The 23,297-nt window shown below is 50.8% G+C and overlaps 2 protein-coding genes across 4 annotated transcripts; one reads left to right on the top strand and one right to left on the bottom strand.

Annotated features, from left to right (window-relative positions):
* Positions 1-2,940: 2,940 nt before the first annotated feature.
* Positions 2,941-18,465, top strand: OPRL1 (opioid related nociceptin receptor 1). 3 transcript variants are annotated; one of them, XM_016188748.2, is made up of 4 exons: positions 3,171-3,244; positions 3,630-3,865; positions 14,133-14,488; positions 16,752-18,465. In XM_016188748.2, the coding sequence occupies exons 2-4, from the start codon at positions 3,645-3,647 to the stop codon at positions 17,273-17,275; spliced, it is 1,101 nt and encodes a 366-aa protein (XP_016044234.1). In that variant the 5' UTR covers positions 3,171-3,244; positions 3,630-3,644; the 3' UTR covers positions 17,276-18,465. The 3 variants fall into 3 exon arrangements, with proteins under 3 accessions (XP_016044236.1, XP_016044234.1, XP_016044235.1); XM_016188749.2 differs by having other exon boundaries at positions 3,630-3,850; XM_016188750.2 differs by lacking the exon at positions 3,630-3,865 and having other exon boundaries at positions 2,941-3,244.
* Positions 18,466-21,963: 3,498 nt separating this feature from the next.
* On the bottom strand, positions 21,964-22,977 carry NPBWR2 (neuropeptides B and W receptor 2). The gene has a single exon (XM_007524490.1). The coding sequence runs from the start codon at positions 22,975-22,977 to the stop codon at positions 21,964-21,966; it is 1,014 nt and encodes a 337-aa protein (XP_007524552.1).
* Between the last annotated feature and the right edge of the window lie 320 nt (positions 22,978-23,297).

Consider the following 23,297-nt stretch of genomic DNA (forward strand, 5'->3'; position numbering starts at 1 on the left):
TTTGTAATAGCCAAAATCTGGAAGTAAACCAGGTGCCCAACAACAGATGAGTGGCTGAGAAAGCTGTGGTATATTTACACAATGGAATACTATGCAGCTTTTAAGAGCAATGAACCCACCTTCTCTGACCCATCTTGGATGGAGCTAAAAGGAATTATATTAAGTCAGATAAGTCAGAAAATCAAAGATGAGTATGGGATGATCCCACTCATAAACAAAAGTTGAGAAAGAAGAACAAAAAAAGGAAATTCAAAGCAGAATCTGACTTGAGTTTGGAGTATGACACCAAAGTAAAAATCTCTGGGTGGAGGGTGAGGGTAGATGTTCATCTTCACTGGGGGGGAAGAAGGGGAGAAAGGGGAGGGATACAGACCTTTGGGGGTGGGAATATATACTCCCATTAACTTACAGTCTCACAAATAAATAATTAATATGAGAGTGGAAAAATGGATTGAATAAATTTTGAAAAATAATAATTTTTTAAAAAGGCCATCAGATAAGGGCTCTGTGACTTCTCAGACAGCTGGTATGGGCATCTGGGACAGGAGGGTCTAGGGGAGAGGAGGCTTCCCTGTGGAAAAGTTCTCCAGAGGGAGGACTATGGAGTCTGAGACTTTTGGGGTTCCTGCCCTATTCAGCCCCAAGTGTGGGCACTACTTCCCCTGCCTCTTGAGTACTATGCTGGCTGTTTGCCTGTATCTCATGACTGTCTCTGTGCTCCATGCTTGGTGGCTCTGCTGTTACTAGCTCATGTGTCTCTGTGGCTGGCCCTATACCTGCTTGCCTTTCTGAGTGTGGCCGCCTGTGTGTCTGCCTCTGGGTGCCTGCCTGGGCATTGCTGCACTTACAGGCCTGTCAATCTGTGTCCCTCATTCCTGAGGACATGCCCCAGGTCTCCTCACGTGTCCCTGCACTGGCTGCAGAGACGGTTCCCAGGAGACAGCCTGGGACTAGGTCCTGGAGTGCCTGCCTGCTCCAGAGTCCTCTCCTGATTCGCCAGCCACCCCGTGGGTGCTGTGCAGTTGCCTAGCAACCAGGCCTTCAGCCTGGGTGGTGGAGGCTGGGGCAGGAGCTGGCAGCCCAGGAGAGGGACCCTGGGAGTGGGTGGGCCTGGCAGCTCAGCTCTGGGCTGTGACCCCATTGTTGGTACAGTGGGTGGCAGGCTGTGAGGAAATGATGCTCAGATGGTGGATGACACTTGGAGTGGTTCTCACCTCTCTCTGCCCTCTGACAGATGACATCACATCCCCGGGGCTTTAATGCTCTTGTCCCTGCAAAGGTGACTCCAGTGGCCATGGTGGGGAGGGGGGATGAGTTCATGTCTGGCAGGCTGGCACACAGCAGTATTCTGGGCACACACAGGTAGTCCTGGTGTCTTGCCTGTTTGCAGCCAGGCTCTGACTCACCCAGGGCAGCTGGGCAGGGCCCTGCTTTGTGCCAGCTTGCCTGCTGGTTTGGACTCCAGTTCCCCTGGGAGCCACTGTACTAGGCACAGGGTGCTGTCCTGGCTGGTGTGGTCAGTCAGTGTCTGCTTGGGTGGCCTGGCTCTGGGTCTGCGTCCCAGTGTACAGGTGGGAGTGTGTGTGTATGTGTGTGTATGTGTGTGTGTGCTTCTCCCTGAGTGTCTATCTGATGGATGTTGGGTTGCCTCCATCCATCCGTCTATCCATCCATCCATCCATCCATCCATCCATCTATCTAGACACAGAGAAGCTGAGAGAGTAGTGGAAGAGACCACAGTGCCAAAGCTTCTTTCAATGTGGTGGGAGCTGGGCTTGAACCTGGGTCGCACACATGACAAAGAAATGCACTATCCAAGTGAGCTACTTTCACCAGCTCTATTATTATGATTTTTAAAGATTTTCTTGAGGGGGCTGGATTGTGGTACATCCAGTTAAGCATACACATTACCATGCACAAGGTCCCAGGTTTGAGTCCCCACTTCCCACTTGCAGGGGAGGGAACTTCATAAGCCTTGAAGTAGGTTTGCAGATGTCTTTCTTTCTCTCTCCCTCTCTATCTATCCCCTCCTTTTTCAATTTCTCTGTCCTATCTAATAAAAACAGAAAAAGAGAGAGAGGCAGACTGGGAGTATGGACCGACCAGTCAACGCCCATGTTCAGCGGGGAAGCAATTACAGAAGCCAGACCTTCTACCTTCTGCAACCCTCAATACCCTGGGTCCATGCTCCCAGAGGGATAGAGAATGGGAAAGCTATCATGGGAGGGGGTGGGATATGGAGATTGGGCGGTGGGAATTGTGTGGAGTTGTACCCCTCCTACTTTATTTTTTTGTTCATTGATCCTTTCTTAAATAAAAAATTTAAAAAAAAAACAGAAAAAGAAGAAGAAGGAATGAGAAGAAGAAGAAGAATGAGAAGAAGAAGAATGGGAAGAAGAAGAAGAAGAAGAAGAAGAAGAAGAAGAAGAAGAGGAAGAAGAAGAAGAAGAGGAAGGAGGAGGAGGAGGAGGAGGAGGAGGAGGAGGAGGAGGAGAAGCAGAAGCAGAAGCAGCAGAGAAGAAGAAGGAGAAGGAGAAGGAGGAAGAGGAGAAGAAGGAGAAGGAGAAGGAGAAGGAGAAGGAGAAGGAGAAGGAGAAGAAGAAATGGCCTCTGGGAGTGGTGGATTTGTAGCAAGCACTGAACCCCAGTGATAACCCAAGTGGAAAAAAAATTTTCTTTATTATACTGGTGAGGGGAACCAGAGCCCTGCTCTGTTATATGCAACATCTAGGTTCAAACCAGGAACCTCAGGCAGGCCAGTCTGGAGCTCTACTGGCTGAAGTAGCTCTTGGAGCTGGGCTGGTGCCTTCCTGTATGTCCTCATGTGATTGTTTGGCCCCAGCTCCTGGTGTCATCTGTGCCTGACCCGTGGCTGTGAGCTTGCCTCTGTCCTTTATCCCAGAGTACATCCTGAGGTCTGTGCCTGGCTGCTGTGAGGCCTGGTGGCCCTGGGAGGGAGTTGTCTCTCTCCGTGGCCCCCTCCTCCCGCTGCAGGCCCCTCCCCTCAGGAGCCGCAGCCTCCTCCCCCTCCCAGCTCTGCTCTGAGCGGCTGCAGTCTGGTCTGGTGTCTGCTGAGAAGGAGCAGCTGCCACCGCTCTCTCCTCCTCCTCCTCCTCCTCCTCCTCTTCTTTCTCCTTGAAACCGCAGCACAGCCCCTCCAGCCCCTCTGGCAGGTGCTGGGTGGGGAGCGGGCTCTGTGTACCACCAGCAGCCAGGGTGAGGGGCGCTGCCTCCAGCTCCCCAGGTAAGGTCTTGCCTCTGGGCCACATGTGGAGGTGACCTGGACCACCCTGGGAGGGGGGCTCCTAGTTTGGTCATCCTGTGTTCCCTGTGTAAACATTTCTATCGGTCCCTGTCCCCTTTGTGCTTGCATGTGCCGTGTCCATGTGTGTACACATGTGCCTGCATCTGTAGCCCCCAGGGTAGACACAGGATGGTGTGAGCTGCTGCCCACACAGGATGCCCCCACCTGCATGTGTGTCTCTGTGTGTTGCAGCCTGCACACCTGTCTGTGTTCGTTGTATGCATGTGCCCTGTGCACGTGTGTGTGTGCTTGTGGCCTTGTGTGCCTTGGGTGGGGGGGCTGCTCTGGCTCAGGGCCTCTCTGTCACGTGTTCTGTGTCTCCCAGGTCCCCGTGGCCAGCATGGAGTCTCTACTGCCAGTGCCCTTCTGGGAGGACCTGTATGACAGCCATCTGCAGGGCAATCTGTCCCTGCTGGGTGCCAACCACAGCCTGCCCCCCCTCAACGACAGCCACAGCGCTTTCCTGCCCCTGGGGCTCAAGGTTACCATCGTGGTGCTCTACCTGGCTGTGTGCATTGGGGGGCTGCTGGGGAACTGCCTCGTCATGTACGTCATCCTTAGGTAGGCTGTGCCCTATAGCTGCAGAAGGGAAACTGAGGCATGGGCTGTGGGGGCCCAGCAGCCCCCAACCCCAACTGCTTAGCCTCCCTGTGTTCAGGGACCTGTCCGGGGAGGGAGGGAGGGTACAGGCTGACTCTGACAGAGGAGGTTCTGTGGAGGCTGAGAACTCCAGGCCCCCAAAGCCACCCATGGGAACAGGTTCTGCCAGGGGGTCCCTTCAGCCCTGCTCCTGGGCTCCACTGTGTGGGTCCTGTGTCTCTTGGTGCTGAAAACACTGTGTGTGTGTGTGGGGGGGGCAGGTTGTTGGGGAGGAACATTAGAGGAGGCAGGATGGGGGTGGGGGGCAGTGAGGGGCAGTGAGCGTATGGTGAGGGGACATTATAGACAGTGTGGGGACAGTGTGGATAGCATGAGGATGAAGAGGGGACAGTGAGAGAACAGTGTGGGGACAGTGAGGGAGTAGTATAGATAGTGAGGAGACATTGGAGACAGTGTAGGGTTGGTGAGGGAACAGTGTGGGAATAGTGTGTACACAGTGAGGGGACAGTGGGGGTTTGCAAGGAACCCCACCCAGGTGGAAGATGGGGGTGGCTCAGGTGGAAGGACAGGGTGTCCAGGCCAGGGGAGTGACTGGCCCCGTCTCTTCAGACCAGAGGGAGCACATGGCCCCTCAGCTGGGAAACAGTGTCTAAAGAATTTTGAGGGCTAGGGAAATAGTTATGCAGGAAGACTCTCATGCCTAAGGTTCTGAGATCTCAAGTTCAATCCCCAGCACCATCATAAGCCAGAGCTGAGCAGTGCTCTGATGTTTCTCTCTCTCTTCTCTGTATCTCTCATTAAAATAAATAAAAAATAGATTTTTAACATTTTTTATTTACTTATTGACAAGACCAGAGGATAAGAGGGGTACAGTTCTACACAATTTCCACCACCAGAACTCTGTATCCCATCCCTTCCCTTGAAAGCTTTCCTGTTCTTTATCTCTCTGGGAGTATGGACCCAGGATCATTATGGGGTGCAGAATGTGGAAGGTCTGGCTTCTGTAATTGCTTCCCCACTGAACATGGGTGTTGGCAAGTTGATCCACACTCCCAGCCTGTCTCTCTCTTTCCCTAGTGGGGCAGAGATCTGGGGAGGCAGGGTTCCAGGACACATTGGTGAGGTTGTCTGCCCAGGGAAGTCAGGCTGGCATCATGGTAGCATCTGGAACCAGATAGATGAAAAAGAGTTAAGATATAAAGCAGAACAAGTTGTTGACTAATCATGAACCTAAAGACAAAAATATTGCAGATGTAGATTTTGGGGTCTCCATTTTGGAAAAATCTAGTAGGTCTATCTTAGGTATATTCCAAGGGGCTCATGACTTTACTAGATTTTGCCTGAGTCTAACAGTTAACATGCAGTTGGACCCAAGGTATTGTCTGGGGAGATGGTGTCATAGTTAGAAAAATGACTAGAAAGCTGGATCAGGGGGAGTCGGGTGGTAGTGCAGCGGGTTAAGCGCATGTGGTGCGAAGAGCAAGAACTGGCTAAAGGATCCTGGTTTGAGCCCCCAGATCCCCAACTGCAGGGGAGTTGCTTCATAAGCAGTGAAGCAGGTCTGCAGGTGTCTATCTTTCTCTCCCCCTCCCCTCTCCATTTCTCTCTGTCCTATCCAACAACTATGACATTAGTAACTACAACAATAAAACAAGGGCAACAAAAAAGGGAAAATAAATAAGTAAAATAAAATAAATATTAAAAAAATAAGAAAGCTGGATCAGGGAAGAGAGTATATTCCAAATGTAGGAAAAGTATATAAATATTGTTAACTGTGGGGCTGAGCGGTAGCGCAGTGCGTTAAACGCACATGGCGCAAAGCGCAAGGATCGGTGTAGGGATCTTGCTCAAGCCCTTGGCTCCCCACCTGCAGGGGGGTTGTTTCATAGGTGGTGAAACAGGTCTGCAGGTATCTCTCTTTCTCTCTCCCTCTCTGCCTTCCCCTCCTCTCTCGATTTCTTTCTGCCCTATCCAGCAACAACTACAGCAATAACAATAAAAATGACAACAACAACAAGGGTGACAACAAGGGGAACAAAACGGAAAAATGACCTCCAGGAGCAATGGATTCGCAGTGCAGGCACCAAGCCCCAGAAATAACCCTGAAGAAAAAAAAATATATATATTTAACCATAAACCCCATTGATTTGATCAGAGGTCCATATTCAGCACAGGAGCCTATGTAACCTCTGCATCCCAGTAGGTCTGAGCTCACATTCTGTGGTCACAGCTAGGAACATTCCAGGCTGCACTAATTTCAGGACCCATCTTCCTCAAGTGATAGAGTATGTTGCCCACCCTCCCTTCGGAGATTGGAACAGTTCCTACCATTGTTGATCCACATTGAGGGCAAGGTCCTGTAAGGGCCCACAAAGGGGTCCATTATGTTGTTCCTGATGGAGATGACCAGTGATAGAGAGAAGGATCTGTTAGAGGTCTAGGTCCATCATGTCTGTGTGGGAATCCCAGGACTCCCTGACTAGGGCCCCAGGTGATGGGGTGGCCTGGTAGTGACCAAAGAGTCATCATTAAAAGTATGCCGGTCTCTTGCCCTTATCCAGCTTTTGTAGTCCTTACTTTGTCTGACAAGGTTAGTTTTGGAGTGATTGAGGGAAGTGAAATAGGAAGTAGGTGAGGAGGTGTCTAGTTCTAGGTAGAAACTATTTGATTAGGTTTTTTTTTTTAATTTTTTTTTTTTTTTGCCTCCAGGTTTATTGCCGGGGCTTGGTGCCTGCGCTACAAATCCACTGCTCCTGGAGACCACTTCCCCCCCCTTTTGTTGCCCTTTTTTTTAAATCATTGTTGTGGTTATTATTATTATTGTTGTTGTTGCTGCTGTCGTTGGATAGGACAGAGAGAAATGGAGAAGGGAGGGGAAGACAGAGAGGAGGAGAGAAAGATAGACACTTGCAGACCTGATTCACCACCTGTGAAGCGACTCCCATGCAGGTGGGGAGCCAGGGGCTCGAACCGGGATCCCTGCACTGGTCATTGCACTTTGTGCCATGTGTGCTTAACCCGCTGCACTACCGCCTGACCCCCTTGATTAGGTATTTTATGGTGTCTTTTTTTAGGTCTTTCTACTTGCTTGCTGCATTTATTGACTCACTGAAAACTATTGTGTACTTTTGCTTTAAGGTATATATTTTCTCCCATCTATGGATACATTTGTACACAAGCCCTATCTCATGGGACCTGTTCTATATCTAGGTTTTGAGGGAAAATTTTTTAAAAATATTTATTTTATTTATTTATTCTCTTTTGTTGCCCTTGCTGTTTTATTGTTGTAGTTATTATTGTTGTTGTCGTTGTTGGATAGGACAGAGAGAAATGGAGAGAGGAGGGGAAGACAGAGAGGAGGAGAGAAAGATAGACACCTGCAGACCTGCTTCACCACCTGTGAAGCGACTCCCCTGCAGGTGGGGAGCCGGGGTTTGAACCGGGATCCTTATGCCGGTCCTTGTGCTTTGCGCCACCTACGCTTAACCCGCTGCGCTACAGCCCGACTCCCTGAGGGAAAAATTTTTATAAAACAACAACAACAACTTAAGCCTGAGTGTGTCTCCCCAGGCATAAAGTGAGTCTTTGAGGGCAGAGCTTGGGCAGGCTTAGGGCAGTAGAGGCAGTGCAGGTCCTGGGGTTTGACCCTGCACCCTTCATCCTATCTTTTAAACGCCCAAGCTGCCCTCAGGTTTATGCCTTCTCCACTTGCCAAGGAAGGAAGCTGGCCTGTGTATTTGTGTGCATGTTGAAAACGTGTAGGGGCATGTGCACACAGGTATGAGCACACAGCCTTGCACACATGAGCACAAGTGTACTGGCTGTATATCCCAGTGGGAGGGCACATGGACTATCATGCTGGGCTGAAGCAGACATGGATCTGGCTGGCTCCTGAGCATCTTTTTTTTTTTTTTTTAATATTTATTGTATTTATTTATTCCCTTTTGTTGCCCTTGTTGTTTTATTGTTGTAGTTATTATTGTTGTCGTTGTTGGATAGGACAGAGAGAAATGGAGAGAGGGAGGGGAAGATAGAGAGGAGGAGAGAAAGATAGACACATGCAGACCTGCTTCACTGCCTGTGAAGCGACTCCCCTGCAGGTGGGGAGCCGGGGTTAGAACCGGGATCCTTATGCTGGTCCTTGTGCTTTGCGCCACCTGCGCTTAACCCACTGCGCTATAGCCCGACTCCCCTGAGCATCTTTTTGTAGAACCATTATGCAGTTTCCCCCACTCCTTTATTTTATTTTAATCAAAAAAATTTTGTTTTTATAAGCCATAGTGCTGCTCAGCTCTGGCTGGTGGTGGTGCTGGGGACTGAACCTGGCATCTCAGAGCCTTTGGCAAGAGTCTTTTGCAGACACATGATGCTGTCTCCTTGACTCTTATTATTTTTTCTTTTTTAAATTATCTTTATATATTTATTGGATAGAGACAGTCAGAAATTGAGAGGGAATAGGGAGATAGAGAGATAACTGCAGCCTTGCTTCACCACTTGCAAAGCTTTCTCCCGGCAGGTGGGGACTGGGGTTTGAACCTGGGTCATTATGCATTGTAACATGTGTGTTAACCAAGTGTGCCACCACCCAACCCCTTATTTTTCCTCTTCCTTCCTATTTTTTTTTTGACACCAGGCTTATCACAGAAGCCCACTGCCTGCATGACTTTTTGCTCTGTGGCCATTTTATTTCTTTTTCTTTTCATTCTTCTATGTATAGAGTGAGAAACAGAAAAGGAGTGAGATGGAGAAGGAGAAAGGAGAGGCACCACAGCACCACTCCCCTGCTTGTGAAGCTTGCCCCACTTCCTGTGTTCCCATGAGGTTTCCCAGCAGCTTGAACCCAGGTCCTTGAGGGGATGGTAACATGTGAGCTCTACCGGATGAACCTCCTGCTGGTCCCAATTTTTATTTTTGTATTATTTATTTTATTATTATTATTTTTTAAATTAATATTTTATTTAATTTATTTATTCCCTTTTGTTGCCCTTGTTGTTTTATTGTTGTAGTTATTATTATTGTTGTCGTTGTTGGATAGGTCAGAGAGAAATGGAGAGAGGAGGGGAAGACAGAGAGGGAAAGATAGACACCTGCAGACCTGCTTCACCGACTGTGAAGCGACTCCCCTGCGGGTGGGGAGCCGGGGTTCGAACCGGGATCCTTATGCCGGTCCTTGTGCTTTGCGCCACCTGCGCTTAACCCGCTGTGCTACAGCCCGACTCCCCTATTTTCGTATTATTTAGCTATTATTTATTGCATAGCCAGGGCCCCACACGTGTGATCTCACTGCTTTGGGCTACTTTTTTTCCCATTCATATATAGTCAGATAGTGAGAGCACAAGAACTTCTTCTGGTGCCGTGACATCTCCCATATGGTGCCAGGATTTGAACCTGGTCCAGTGCATCGCTAGGAGCATTGCAGGCAGCCTATCTGGTGAGAGTTCTCTGCATTGCCTCCTGCTCTTCTTTATAAAATGAAGTATTTTAAAAGCAGCTCTAGGTTGAGAGGTACAGAGAGTCCTCACACAGCCACTGCCCCCACCAGCTGTGGGGTTTCCACGGGAACAGTGTATCTAAGCAGAGCTGGACCCACAGAAGCTTGGAGCCTCACTCCCTCAGAGCCTCACTTATGACAGATTCTGTGTCCACCCTTGCTGTGTCACACAGAGTGTGTCACCATCCTAAAATCCCCTGAGCTCACTCACCTCTCCCTGCCCAGCACCTTTTCACTGGGTCTCTGGTTTTGCCTTTTTGCAAAAGGCCATGGGGCTGGAGCCTTGCCATCACTTGCCTTTCCAGGCTGCCTTAGTCTGTGGCCAGGTCCCTCCATGCTTTTTGATGACTTAGCTCTTTTTTTCCTTTTTTCCCCTCCTCTTATTTATTTTTGGCTGCACAAATGTAAAATAGCTTGCTGCTTATGTGACTTCATCGCTCCTGGGTCCACTTTCTCTCTTTCTCTCTCTCCCTCTATTTCAGATAGATTCTCTCTCTCTCTCTCTCTCTCTCTGTGTGTCTCCCGTTTTTACCAGAGCACTGATCAACTCTGATTATGGTGGTGTGTGTGTGGGGGGATGAACCTGAGACTTTGGAGCCTCAGGCATGAGAGTCTTTTTGTATAACCATTATACTATCTTTTTTTTGCCCCCAAGGGATATTAAATTTTTTAAAGCTTTTTTGGTGAGGGGGTTGATGCTTTAAAGTGCAGTCATTGTCACATGTATATGATTTCATTCTGCACACGGCTCGCACAGGTCTCTTCCATGTGCTCATTCTTCATCCATCTGTAAGAGAAAAGTTCCATGAGGGCAGCATAGTTGGCATGGAACTCTGGCATCTAAGTGCTGTCACTGCCCTCATCATTCCTATCACCACCACCATAAGCACTACCACCTCCATCCACACCACCACAGGAATCACTTCCATTGCTATAATCACCATTACCTCACCATCGCCATCCCCATCACCTCCATCATGATCACCTTCATAATCCCCACCTTTATCACTACCACCTCCATCATCACCTCCTCCACTACCACCACATCTTTCATCACCTCTTCTACCATTATCACCACCACTACCACCTCACCGTTAGTTCCATCACCTCCACCACCACCACTATTGTCACAACTATTCAAGAGATATTGATTAACTGTCATCCACAACTTTCCCAGAACTGTTCCAGTGGCTCAGACATGGCCAGCTCAGATGCTGTCAGCACCCCTCCCATCCCTGCCACTATTTCTGGTCTTGACTGTAGAGAATGAGCCAGAATGTCTTCCCTGTGCTCTTTCTTTCTTTTTAATTTTTTATGATCTATATTTATTTATTGGATAGAGAAAGCCAGAAATCAAGAGGGAAGGGGGGTAGAGAGGAAGAGAGACACCTGCAGCACTACTTCACCACTTGTGAAGCTTTTGTCCTGCAGGTGGGAACTGGGGACTCGAACCCCACATTGTAACATATGTGTAACATATGTAACACAACTCAACCAGGTGCGCCACCACCCAGCCCCTTCCTCTGTGCTCTTTCAACTCTGGAGTGTGGAAAACGCTGGCAGTTGTAGGCACGGTATTTTAATGAGTAATGGTTCTCGGGGGAGACTTGAAAGGAAGGAGGACTATTGCAGTAAAGCAAAGGAGCCTGGGGAAGGAGGGAAAGAGTGGGATGGAGGTGCTCTAGGACCCTAGTGTATAATGGTGGAAAAGGACCTAGGTTGGGGGAGAGAGTGTCCTATAGACACCTGTAATGGAGAGATGACGGGTTATACCTATGTGTCATCAACTACTGTGATCTTCTAATAAAGTGGGGAAAGAAAGGAAGGAAGAAAGGTTCTTTCTCTTAGGAGTCTACCCCTATCAGCTCCCTCACAGTCAGGTTGCCCCACATGCCCCAGTTATGAAACAGGCCAGGTTGTAGGGTCTGAACTCTTCTCATGTGGCAGAAATACTTGAACTTGTTTTAACAAGCTCAACCCAGGTTCCATGCCTTCCACTGGCCCAGGAGCCTGCATTTAATTAATTTTCATTTTTATTGGGAGTGCTTAATGTTTTGCAGTACATTTGTTAACACATGGGCACAATCTCTCATCTTCCCATGAAAGTTCTCAGTAGAACATTCTCACCCTCAACTTAGGTCCTTTCCATCATCATCCTGCACCAGGGCCCTAAGGTTCTCTTCACCCCTTCCTGTCTCCCCAGAGTCCTTTGCTTTGGTGAAATATACCACAACCAGTCCAGGTTTCACTTTGTGTTTTCCCTCTCAGTCTTTCTTTCCTTCTATCTATCTATCTATCTATCTATCTATCTATCTATCTTTCTTTTTTTAAAAATTAAAAAAAAATTTTTAATCTTTATTTATTGATTTTGAATAGAGACAGAGAGAAACTGTGAGGGGAGGGGATATAGTGAGGAAGAGAGACAGAGAGACACCTGCAGACCTGCTTCACCACTTGTGAAGCTTTCCCCCTGCAGGTGGGGGCCAGGGACTTGAACCCGGATCCTTGTGCACTGTAATGTGTGCACTTAACCACGTGCGTCACCACCTGACCCTTAAATTTTTTTTAAATATTTATTTATTTTCCCTTTTGCTGCCCTTGTTGTGGTTATTGATGTCGTTGTTGTTGGATAGGACAGAGAGAAATGGAGAGAGGAGGGGAAGACAGAGAGGGGGAGAGAAAGATAGACACCTGCAGACCTGCTTCACCGCTTGTGAAGCGACACCCCTGCAGGTGGGGAGCCGGGGGGCTCGAACCGGGATCCTTACGCCGGTCCTTGTGCTTTGCGTCACATGCACTTAACCTGCTGTGTCACCGCCCAACTCCCCTTTCTTTCTTTCTTTCTTTCTTTCTTTCTTTCTTTCTTTCTTTCTTTCTTTCTCTCACTCTCTCTCTCTCTCTCTCTCTCTCTCTCTCTCTCTTTCTTTTGCCTCCAGAGTTATTGCTGGGGCTTGGTACCTGCACTACGAATCCACTGCCCCTGGAGGCCATTTCCTCATTTTGTTGCCCTTGTTGTTGCACTTGTTGTAGTTGTTATTGTTGTCATGACTGTTGTTGTTGAATAGGACAGGGAGAAATTGAGAGAGGAGGGGAAGACAGAGAGGGGGAGAGAAAGACAGACACCTGCAGACCTGCTTCACCACCTGTGAAGTGACTCCCTTGCAGGTGGGGAGCTGGGGGCTCAAACCGGGATCCTTACTCTGGTCCTTGCGCTTTGTGCCATGTGTGCTTAACCCGCTGTGCTACTGCCTGACTCCTCAGTCCTTCTTTCTTTCATTTTTTTTTTTAATTTAAAAATATTTATCTACTCCCTTTTGTTGCCCTTGTTTTATTGTTGTAGTTATTATTATTGTTGTTATTGATGTCGTTGTTGTTGGATAGGACAAAGAGGAGAGAGGAGGGGAAGACAGATAAGGGGAGAGAAAGATAGACACCTGCAGACCTGTTTCACCGCTTTTGAAGCAACTCCCCTGCAGGTGGGGAGCCAGGGGCTTGAACCGAGATCCTTACACTGGTCCTTGAGTTTGGCACCACCTGTGCTTAACCCACTGCGCTACTGCCCGACTCTCAGTTCTTATTTCTTTTCTTTTCTTTTTTTAAATTTCTTTACTGGGGAATTAATGTTTTACATTCGACAGTAAATACAATAGTTTGTACATGCATAACATTCCCCAGTTTTCCATATAACAATACAACCCCCACTAGGTCCTCTGTCATCCTTTTTGGACCTGTACTCTTCCCATCCACCCACCCCAGAGTCTTTGGCCAATTCCAGTTCAGGTTCGACTTGTGTTTTCTTTTCTGATCTTGTTTTTCAACTTCGGCCTGAGAGTGAGATCATCCCGTATTCATCCTTCTGTTTCTGACTTATTTCACTCAACATGATTTTTTCAAGGTCCATCCAAGATTGACTGAAAATGCTGAAGTCACCATTTTTACGGCTGAGTAGTATTCCATTGTGTGTATAGGCCACAGCTTGCTCAGCCGCTCATCTGTTGTTGGCAGTCCTTATTTCTCAAGTCCCCCCTTAAGTAAGGTCATTTGGTACTTGTCATTTTCTTTTTGGCTTATCTCACTTAATATGATGTCCTCAAGTTCCATCCAAGATGAGGAAAGGAGATGATTTCTTCTTCTTTTTAAAAAAATATATATATTTACTTATTATTGGATAGAGATAGAAAGAAATTGAGAAGAGTGGGGGAGATAGAAAGGAAGAGGAAGACAGAGAGACACCTGCAGTCTTCTTGTATAACCATTATACTATCTACACCTATTTATTTTCTTTCTTTCTCCTCCCCACCTCCTTTTTTTTTCTACTTTTTTCCCAGAGCACTGCTCATCTCTGGCTTATGGGGGGGGGGATTGGGTTGAACCTGGGACCTTTGGAGTCTCAAGCATTAAATATTTTTTGCATAATCATTATGCTATCTCCTCAGCCCAAATTATGTATATATGGAGAGAGAGAGAGAGAGAGAGAGAGAGAGAGAGAATGAGAATGAGAATGAACTAGAGCTTCACTCTGGCCCCTGCATTGCTGGGGGTTGAATTCAAGACCTCATAGTTGAGTGTCCACTGCTCTAGCCATTGAACCACCTCCTGGGCCACAGAGCATGTGTTTTAGCAAGGGGTTCAGAGAAGTCCCTCCATGCTGCCATGAAGAAGGGCCCCCTTGCCTTTTTATGCCAGGCCCAGCCAGAGTGGCCAGATGAAGCCTTCTTCTTCTTGTCCTCTCTGCAGGCACACCAAGATGAAGACAGCCACCAACATCTACATCTTCAACCTGGCCCTGGCAGACACGCTGGTGCTGCTGACACTGCCCTTCCAGGGCACCGATGTGCTCCTCGGCTTCTGGCCATTCGGGAACGCCCTGTGCAAGGCGGTGATTGCTATTGACTACTACAACATGTTCACCAGCACCTTCACGCTCACCGCCATGAGTGTGGACCGCTATGTGGCCATCTGCCACCCCATCCGTGCCCTGGACGTGCGTACATCCAGCAAAGCACAGGCTGTCAATGTGGCCATTTGGGCACTGGCCTCGGTGGTGGGTGTGCCGGTGGCCATCATGGGCTCAGCGCAGGTGGAGGGCGAAGGTCAGTGGGGTCCTCCTGCAGTGCCATGCTCTCCTGTCCCTGGTTTGGGGGGGGAGTGACTGTGTTCCTGGTTTGGGGAGGCCTTCCCTGTTCATGCCCTGACCCTTGTATGGTAGACATGGCTGCGGCCAGGTTCCTGGGTTTTGATGTGCCCCAGGATTGAAAGGACTCTGACACATATCTGGAGAGTGGATACTCCAGTGTTTTTTGAGTGTGACTTTGAAAAGATTCTCTTCATGATATATATATAGTCACTCCTTTTAAAAACATTTTATTTATTTATTTATTTTGATAGGACAGAGAGAAATTGAGAAGGAAAGGGGAGGCTGAGAGGGAGAGAGAAAGAGAGACACCTGCAGCCCTGTTTCACTGCTTGTGAAGCATCTCCCTGCAGGTGAGAACTGGGGACTTGAACCTGGGCCCTCACACATGGTAACTAACATGTGTGCTCCACCAGGTGCACCACTGCCCAGCACTTCCTCATTCAATCTTTATTAATTTATTGGATAGAAATAGCCTGAAATCAAGAAGAAGGGGGAGGGAGAAAGCCCTCTGTCTTTGTGTCCTCCTGCAGCAAGGCTTTTGGTGTCCCTGTCCTGTGCTCTAATGATGTAATACAGACTTTGTTAATAAATATTGTGAGGAAGCTTCACAAGCAGGGAAGCAGGCCTGCAGGTGTCTCTCTTTCTCTCTCCCTCTCAGCCTCCCCTTTCCTTTTCAATTTCTCTCTGTCCTATCACCTGCAGCCCTGCTTCACCACTTGCATAGCTTTCCCCCTGTAGGTGGGGACCAGGTGCTTGAACCTAGGTCCTTGTGCATTGTAACATGTGTGCTCAACAAGGTGCACCACCATCCCGTCTCTTCTCATAATATTTATTAACAAAAGTCTGTATTACATCATTAGAGCACAGGACAGGGACACCAGAAGCATTGCTGCAGGAGGACACAAATAATGACAATTGATGCCAGACCCCCAGAGCGTAGTCATGCACCCTCTGTCTATGCATTCCTTTGGTCTATACACAGCTTCTCAGTAACTTGAGGAAATAGAATAGCAGACAATGTATCAGTAAGTAACAGGATAGCCAGACATTTGGAGACCTGGTTGAGCACACCCATTACTATGAGCAAGGACCCAGGTTCAAACTCCCTCTTCCCACTGCAGGGGGGGAAGCTTCACAAGCAGTGAAGCAGGACTGCAGGTGTTTCTCGTTCTCTCCCCTTCCCTCTCAATTTCTCTCTATCCTGTCAAATAAAAATAGAAAGAAAAAAAAAAGGAAAATAGTCATCAGGAGCAGTGGATTCATAGTGCCTGCACCAAATCCAATTGATAACCTGGTGACAATTTAAAAAAAAGTTGGACTACAACAATAAAACAACAAGGGCAGCAAAAGGGAATAAATAAATAAAATAAATATTTAAAAAAAAAGTTGGACTTTCAAATATGAGGTCCTGACTTCAGTCCCTGGCAGAGGGACTTCTGGCTGTTCTCTCTCTCCTCCTATCTCTTTTATTAATAATTAAATAAATACAATCTTTAAAAAATAGGGTCAGGCAGTGGTGCACCCAGTTGAGTGCACACATTACCATGCACAAGAACCCTGGTTCAAGCCCCTGATCCCCACCTGAAAGGGGGAGCTTCACAAGTGGTGAAGCAGGTCTGCAGGTGTCTCTATCTCTCTCCCTCTCTATGTCTCCCTCTCCTCTCAATTTCAATCTGTCCTGTTTAATAAGAAAATAGAAAAAAAAAAAAAGCCTCCTGGGAGTGCTGGATGAATAGTGCTGTCACCAAGCCCCATTGATAACCCTGGAGGGTTGGGAAGGAAGGGAGAAATCAGAAGGTCTCTGTGGTCCAGGAGTTGGTGCAGTGGATAAAGCATTAGACTTCCAAGGATGAGGTCCTGAGTTGAATTCCCGGCAGCACATGTACCAGAGTGATGCCTGGTTCTTTCTCTCTCTCCTATCATTAAAATAAGGAGGGGGAGGTGAGTGATGATGCACTTGGTTAACTGCACCTATCACCATGTACAAGGACCCAGGTTCAAGTCCCAAGCCCCCATCCCCCATCCCCCACCAGCAATGGGAAAGCTTCAGGAGAGGTGAAGCATGTCTGCAGGTGTTTCTCTGTTTCTCTCCCACACTGGTACCTCCTCCTCCCTCTCAGGTTCTCTCTGTTTTATAAAATAAAGTAAAATAAAATATTAAAAAGAGAAAGAAAAGAAATGAAAGCGGGGGTGTTCCTGAGCGCTGCTCTCTCCTGCAGAGATCGAGTGCCTGGTGGAGATGCCCAGCCCACAGGACTACTGGGGGCCGGTGTTCGCCATCTGCATCTTCCTCTTCTCCTTCGTGGTGCCGGTGCTCATCATCTCCGTGTGCTACAGCCTGATGATCCGCCGGCTGCGGGGTGTGCGGCTGCTATCCGGCTCGCGGGAGAAGGACCGCAACCTGCGGCGCATCACGCGACTGGTGCTGGTGGTGGTGGCGGTGTTCGTGGGTTGCTGGGCGCCCGTGCAGGTGTTCGTGCTGGCGCAGGCGCTGGGTGCGCAGCCCGAGAGCGAGGCGGCCGTGGCGGGCCTGCGCTTCTGCACTGCGCTAGGCTACATCAACAGCTGCCTCAACCCAGTGCTCTACGCTTTCCTGGATGAGAACTTCAAGGCTTGCTTCCGCCGCTTCTGCTGCGCGCCTGCTCTGCGCCGCGACGGCCACGTGTCGGACCGGGTGCGCAGCATCGCCAGGGACGTGGCCCTGGCCTGCAAGACCTCCGACGCGGTGCCCAGGCCCGCGTGACTAGGCGTGGACCTGCCTCTGGGGCCTGTCAGCCCGCAGAGCCCCAGCACACCCAACACGGAGCTCACACAGGTCACGGCACTCTAGGCTGACCTTCAACTTCCCTAGGGCTCCGGGGGCTTGGGGATGTGGCCCTTGGGTCCTGGCATTGGCTGCCAGGCTGGCACTGCAACTCCCAGGTGTAGGGCAGAAGGGTCATGGACTTCCGGGTGGAGGGAGCGTGCGTGGTCTAAGTGCCCACAATTGGTGGGCCTTTCTCCCTTACTGCTATATATGTGCTCCCTGGGCACCTGTAGGCCAGGGGTCAGCGCCCCCCTGGGGCTGCCACAAGGGCTGGACGCTGCCTTTCCCGGGACTGGACTCGCTGCTGCTCTGGACTCATCCAGCCTCCATGCTGCCCCATTTTTGACTGTGCCTGCAATTGGCCCAGGGGGAAGAGGGGCCCCTGACTCTGGGCCACCTTCCTGCTTCCAGCATCAGTCCCTGTGCCTGGCCCTGACTGCTCCATATCAAGCAGATTCTGCCAAACTCTCTCCAGGGGTCTCTGTGCCCTCCTTCTCGACTTCCTCCCCCCACTTACCTTGGAAACAGAGTTGTGCAGCACACGGCACCCTGTACCCCATTGGGACCCACAGGGTGGCCTTTAGGGTGGGCTGTGCTCTGTACCTCCGATCTCATTTATCCATCTCCAGAGACCTATGTGGGAGGCCTGGGATTCCTGCTGTCAGGACTTACTGTAAATAGTGCCCAGCTGGTCGGAGGTTGGTTGGGAGTGCTTAGTAAGCAGGTCTGGCGGGCAGCCCCCACCCCCATCCATGTTGTGGGCAGCTTGCAGACATCAAGTTAGCAGGTCCCTCTTTGCAAAGGAGCTGGAAGACATCCCTGCAGCATAGAACTGGCTGCCCCTGCCTGCTAGGTGTCTGTGGGCCTGCCAGGCATAAAGCATGGACTCTGCACTGACTTCTCTGAGCCCTTGAGGGGAGGGGGCTGGGCCATCCACTGCCAATCAGGGCAGGCTGCACGGCTGGCAGGCTGCTCTTGCCAAGGCTGAAACATTCGTGTCTTTGTGCTGTGTGATGTGTTTGTGTATGATGCATGTGCCAAGTGTGACTTTCTCTGCATGTAGTTAATCTTGGGGGTGAAGAGGTGCCCCAATAAACTCAGCCTGCCCGCCAGGGCTTTCCTCACAACAGGGCTCTGATTCCTGAGCGTAATATTGGGGTGCCATCTCTGATCAGTGTTGGGGGGACTGTGATTCCGGGTGGATAAAGTCTCTCACTGCTCTGTCTTTAGGTTGGGACCCCCCACCCCCATCCCAGAAGATTTCAGCTTTGAGGAGAGGTACCTTTCACTCATGATAAAGTGTGTGGGGCTCTTTTCTATTTTCTTTCTTTCTTTCTTTCTTTTTTCCTTGCCACCAGGATTATCACAAGGGATCAGTGACTGTGCTACAAATCCACTGCTCCTAGTGGTCCTTCCCCCCCCCCCCCGTTTTTATTTGACAAGACAAAGAGAGAAGTTGGGAGGGGAGGTAAAGAGGGTGAGAGACAGGGAGACACTTGCAGCCCTGCTTCATTGCTGTGAAGCACCCCAACTGCAGGATCTAGGTCCTTGTGCAGGTAATATGTGTGCATCATGGGAAAGTCTGGGAGGATGGGCCACAAAATTAGCCCCCCCCCCTCCGGGAGCTGGGGAAGCCTTGTGGGCTTGGTAGGGGAGCCTCCAGTGTGGGTGGCTCTGTCCTGGTACACTGGCTGTATGTCCAGAGCTGACCAGTTTGGGGGTCCAGGAGACAGGCCTGGAGGGCTCAGGATTGCCCTGGGATGGGCAGGGTGAGGAAATCAGAGGCCTGGACAAAGGACAGCAGTTCCATTGCTCCCAGGCCCTCTGCCTCCTCCAGTCCCTCACCATCCTGTTTCAGCCCCACCCTTGCCCGAGCTCCAGTTGCCCCCAACCCTCCATCCTTCACCCTCTCTCCATGTGTCTGTATTGGCCTCCCAGTGCCCCTCCTTGATCCTCAAGAACTGTACCTGCCCGAGGCTCTGGCTGCTCTGGGTGTGGCCCCTCACTTGCTGAGCCTTCCCTAGAAGGGCTTATTTAAAAAAAATTTTTTTATTTATAAAAAGTGAACATTGACAAAACCATAGGATAAGAGGGGTACAGCTTCACACAATTCCCACCACTAGAACTCTGTATCCCATCCCCTCCCCTGATAGCTTTCCTATTCTTTAACTCTCTGGGAGTATGGACCCAAGGTCATTGTGGGATGCAGAAGGTTGAAGGTCTGGCTTCTGTAATTGCTTCCCTGCTGAACATGGGCATTGACAGGTGGATCCATACTCTCTGTAAAGGCTGTGGGGGAGGCCAGCAGGCCAATCTGGGAGGCTCTGGGTTCACCTGCAGCTCTGAGCTTTGCTCACTAGGGGCACTGTAACCAACAGATTTGGAGCTGGCTGGGGGTGGGATAGGGGGTGGTGGTTGAGGACACTTGTTATTCATTTCAGGTTATCATAGTGGGTCGATGACCCTAGGTGGTGGGATATCCTACAGGAGTGGGGGTGGCTCACAAGATCCTGGTGAGAGCTGCCTCCCCTCCCTCTTGGCATCCCTGGGGTCCCCTCTCATTGTAATGGGGGGATAGCATGGGAGACTTGGATGGACCTGGTCTGCCTTAGTCCCTACGTGGAGCACCCACCCATCTGTCCCTCCACCACCACTGGGCTGCTAAGGGCAGGGGCCACCTTAGGAGCTAGAGGCCAGAGGCAAGTTGAGGACTTACTGGGAGACCCCAGCCCGGGGACTGGGGTTCCCTTATTCTGTTCCCCCATGCCACCTTCACACCTCAGCCTGCTGTGGCTCTGTGGTCTCACTTCTCTTCTTGAGCAGCTGAACAGCAGGCAAGATGAGAAGGACTGTCACAGTAATTGCCAAGCTGATGGGAAGGTGTGACTTCAGGCAGGGAGGAGAGGGGCCTCAGAACAGCCAGTTCTTTCTGGAAGAGGCGCGGGTGTCACTGGGAGCTAAAATAAATAAATAAATAAATAAAATAAAAAATAATAAATGGAGTGTGGAGTGTGGCTGGACTTGGTGCCCTCCTGGCTCTCTGGGTGGCTGTACTGGTAGGCTGGAACCCAGTGTGAGGACATCCAGGCAGCATTGGAGGCTTTAGCTGGGAAATACCTCCTCCAGCCTTGACCCAACCCTCAGGTGACCGGAGCCTTAGCCATAGCCTTGGGAGACCCTGAGCCAAAAGCTCTCCCACAGGAGCTGTGGATGACACATATTCATGTTTTCACTTGTTTATTTTAAATATTTATTTACTAGAGAGAAAGAGAGAAGGGAGGAGAGAACCAGAGCATCTCTGGGGATCAAACACAGGATCTAATGCTTAAGGGTCCAACACAATCCACTGCCCACCACCAACGGAAGCTTAAGCTTATTTGTTTGTTTTTTAGTGTGTGTGTGTGTGTGTGTGTGTGTGTGTGTAGCTGAGGCCTCCTGCAGGCAAAGTTTTACTGCTCCAGGGAAACTGTTTCATCCAGAGAGAGGGAAATAGACTTCAGAGACCTAGAGTTTCCCCTGGTGCTATGGCACCTCCCATGTGGTGTCAGGGTTTGGCCACTTGTGGCAAGGCCCAAATCCTAGCCAGGTGCCTCTCTGGCATGTATCTGTTTACTCAGGGAGCTTTAATGTTATCATCTGGCAGTTGGCCACTAATACAAAGTGTCAATGAAGATCACTGGGGGCTGTTTGAATCAAGGGAGGAGAGACAAGAACAGAAAACAGACAGGCAGGGATCCTGTGACTAAGGAGCTCGAGTACAAGATGGGTGGGGGACAGTGCCCATGCACCTGGGGGGGACCTCTCAGGGGGTGAATGTTGACTCCCAATGCACAAATCTGTCAGATCCTGGGGCACTGGGGGCCAAGAAGGTTCTGGAAGGTGCTGGGGAGATGCAGGGAGTGGATTGGGGTGCCAGGCACAGAGCCTGATGGGGGAAGCCTGGCCAAAGCTAGGACCTGCAGAGAACAGCCTCCAGTTGCTAGCACCCCAGGGTCACCAGGGAGCTCCTGCCAGCAAAGCCCAAGCCCCCCCCCCATACTCCTGGGACAGGAATAGGTGCACCGTGCACTGGGGTCCTGGCAGAGGGACATGGCCCCCTCATAGCACAGCAGGTCTGGGAGCACACAGGGCCCTGTCACCTCCAAACTTCCCCATGTCCAGGTTGTGAGATGGCCCCATGTGGTGGGGTGGAGGCTGGCCTTTGGCTTTTGTAATGACCCTACCTCTCCTGGCCCCAGTGTCCCTGTTCTTCTACCTCCTGACTCTATCCTGGGGGGGGGTTCTGAATGTGGGGTGCAGCCTTGGGTGCAGGATGAGCCCCCCCAAGAAGGAGGTTCTCTGCTTACAATGTACCGGCATGGGGGAGGGTGATGACGGTGATGCCCTTCTCCTCCCAAGGCTGTCCATCCTTCCATCCGTCTGTCCACCTGTCTTTTTGTGGGTCAGCACATTTGGGATTTTGGCTGTGCCAAGGTCATGTTGGTGGGGTGGGGCCAGGCCCTGAATCCCCAAGCACAGGGGCTGTGCAGAGGGCAGGGAGAGGGCATGGGTAGGCCGGGCAAATGAATGAGTGAGTGTGTGGGGCACTCCTCTGGCCCCTACAGGGACAGGACTCCCCAGAATGCTCAGGGCCCCTGGCAGCGGAAGGCGGCCCAGAAATTCTTCCGGAAGCCCGAGTCCAGGAAGGCGTAGAGGAACGGGTTGAGGCAAGAGCTGGCGTAGCTGAGGCTAGTGATGGTGTAGGAGATGCCGATGACCAGCGGCGTCTGCGGCACGTCTGTGGTCAGCGCTACCACGGATGCCAGGTGGAAGGGCGTCCAGCAGACCAGGCCCACGGCCAGCACGGCCAAGACCAGGGCGGTGACCTTCCTGCGGGCTTTGCCCAGGGCCTTGGCGCCGGAACGCAGCCGCAGGGTGTGCAGCCGCCGCAGTAGATCCGCGTAGAGGCCGCAGAGCGCGCACATGGGCAGCACGAAGCCCAGCACTAGCGTGTAGATGCGGCTGGCCTGGAACCAGGCGCGCTCAGGCTGTGGGAAGCTCAGCCCGCAGCTGCGCACCTGCAGCTCGTTGCGGTAGACTCCAGCGAAGGCGAAGAAGGGCAGCACCAGCACTGTGACACCCAGCCAGATGCAGCGGCTGGCTCTGCGGGCGGCCCGCAGGGTGCGCCCCCGGGGGGCCCGCAGAGAGCGCGCTGTGGCTAGCACCACGCGGTAGCGGTCCACGCTCATGGCAGCAAGGAAGTAGGCGCTGGAGAAGAGATTGTAGTGGTCGGCAGCCAGCACCAGCTTGCACAGCAGCTCCCCGAAGGGCCAGCGCTGCAGCAGGTGCTCTGCGATGCTCACAGGCAGCACCAGTGTGAATAGTACATCGGCCACCGCCAAGTTGAGGATGAACACGTGAGTCACCGTCTGCATCTTGGGCTCCCGCAGGAGCACATAGATGACGGCTGTGTTACCAGTCAGCCCTAGCGCACAGATGACTGAGTACACCACTGGCAGCGCCACATATAGGCCTGGCAGCCCTTCCACAATGGAGTCGTTCTTGCTGTGGGTGGTCAGGGCCTGGGACACGCAGGTGCCTGGTGAGCTCGGCCAAGGGTAGCCTGTGCTGTTGGGGGGCTCCAGCACAGCAGCCTGCATGGTGGGGTGTCAGCAGTGCTCCCCAGTGTCTGGGTGGGGCCACCTTGCCCTGGACTCTGGGGAAGGAACAGAGAGACTTGTTGGCATCTGGCTGGCAGGTGAACGATTGGGCTTCACATAATATACAGAGAGCTTCACATGAGAGGGAGAAGGAAAGGGAAGACAGAGCATCACTCCACTACAGGCATGTGAGTCTCTGCTGGCTGTCTGGTTTGGTCATGTCTGGGGCTTCAATACTCTAGGCTGACTTTTACAAGGAGAGGGAAAGGCAGAGAGGCAGAGAGGGAGAGGGAGAGTCTGCAGAAACATTAGACTGTCTC

The sequence above is a fragment of the Erinaceus europaeus genome, chromosome 14, assembly GCF_950295315.1.
Source record: "Erinaceus europaeus chromosome 14, mEriEur2.1, whole genome shotgun sequence".
NCBI classification, from domain to species: Eukaryota; Metazoa; Chordata; class Mammalia; order Eulipotyphla; family Erinaceidae; genus Erinaceus; species Erinaceus europaeus.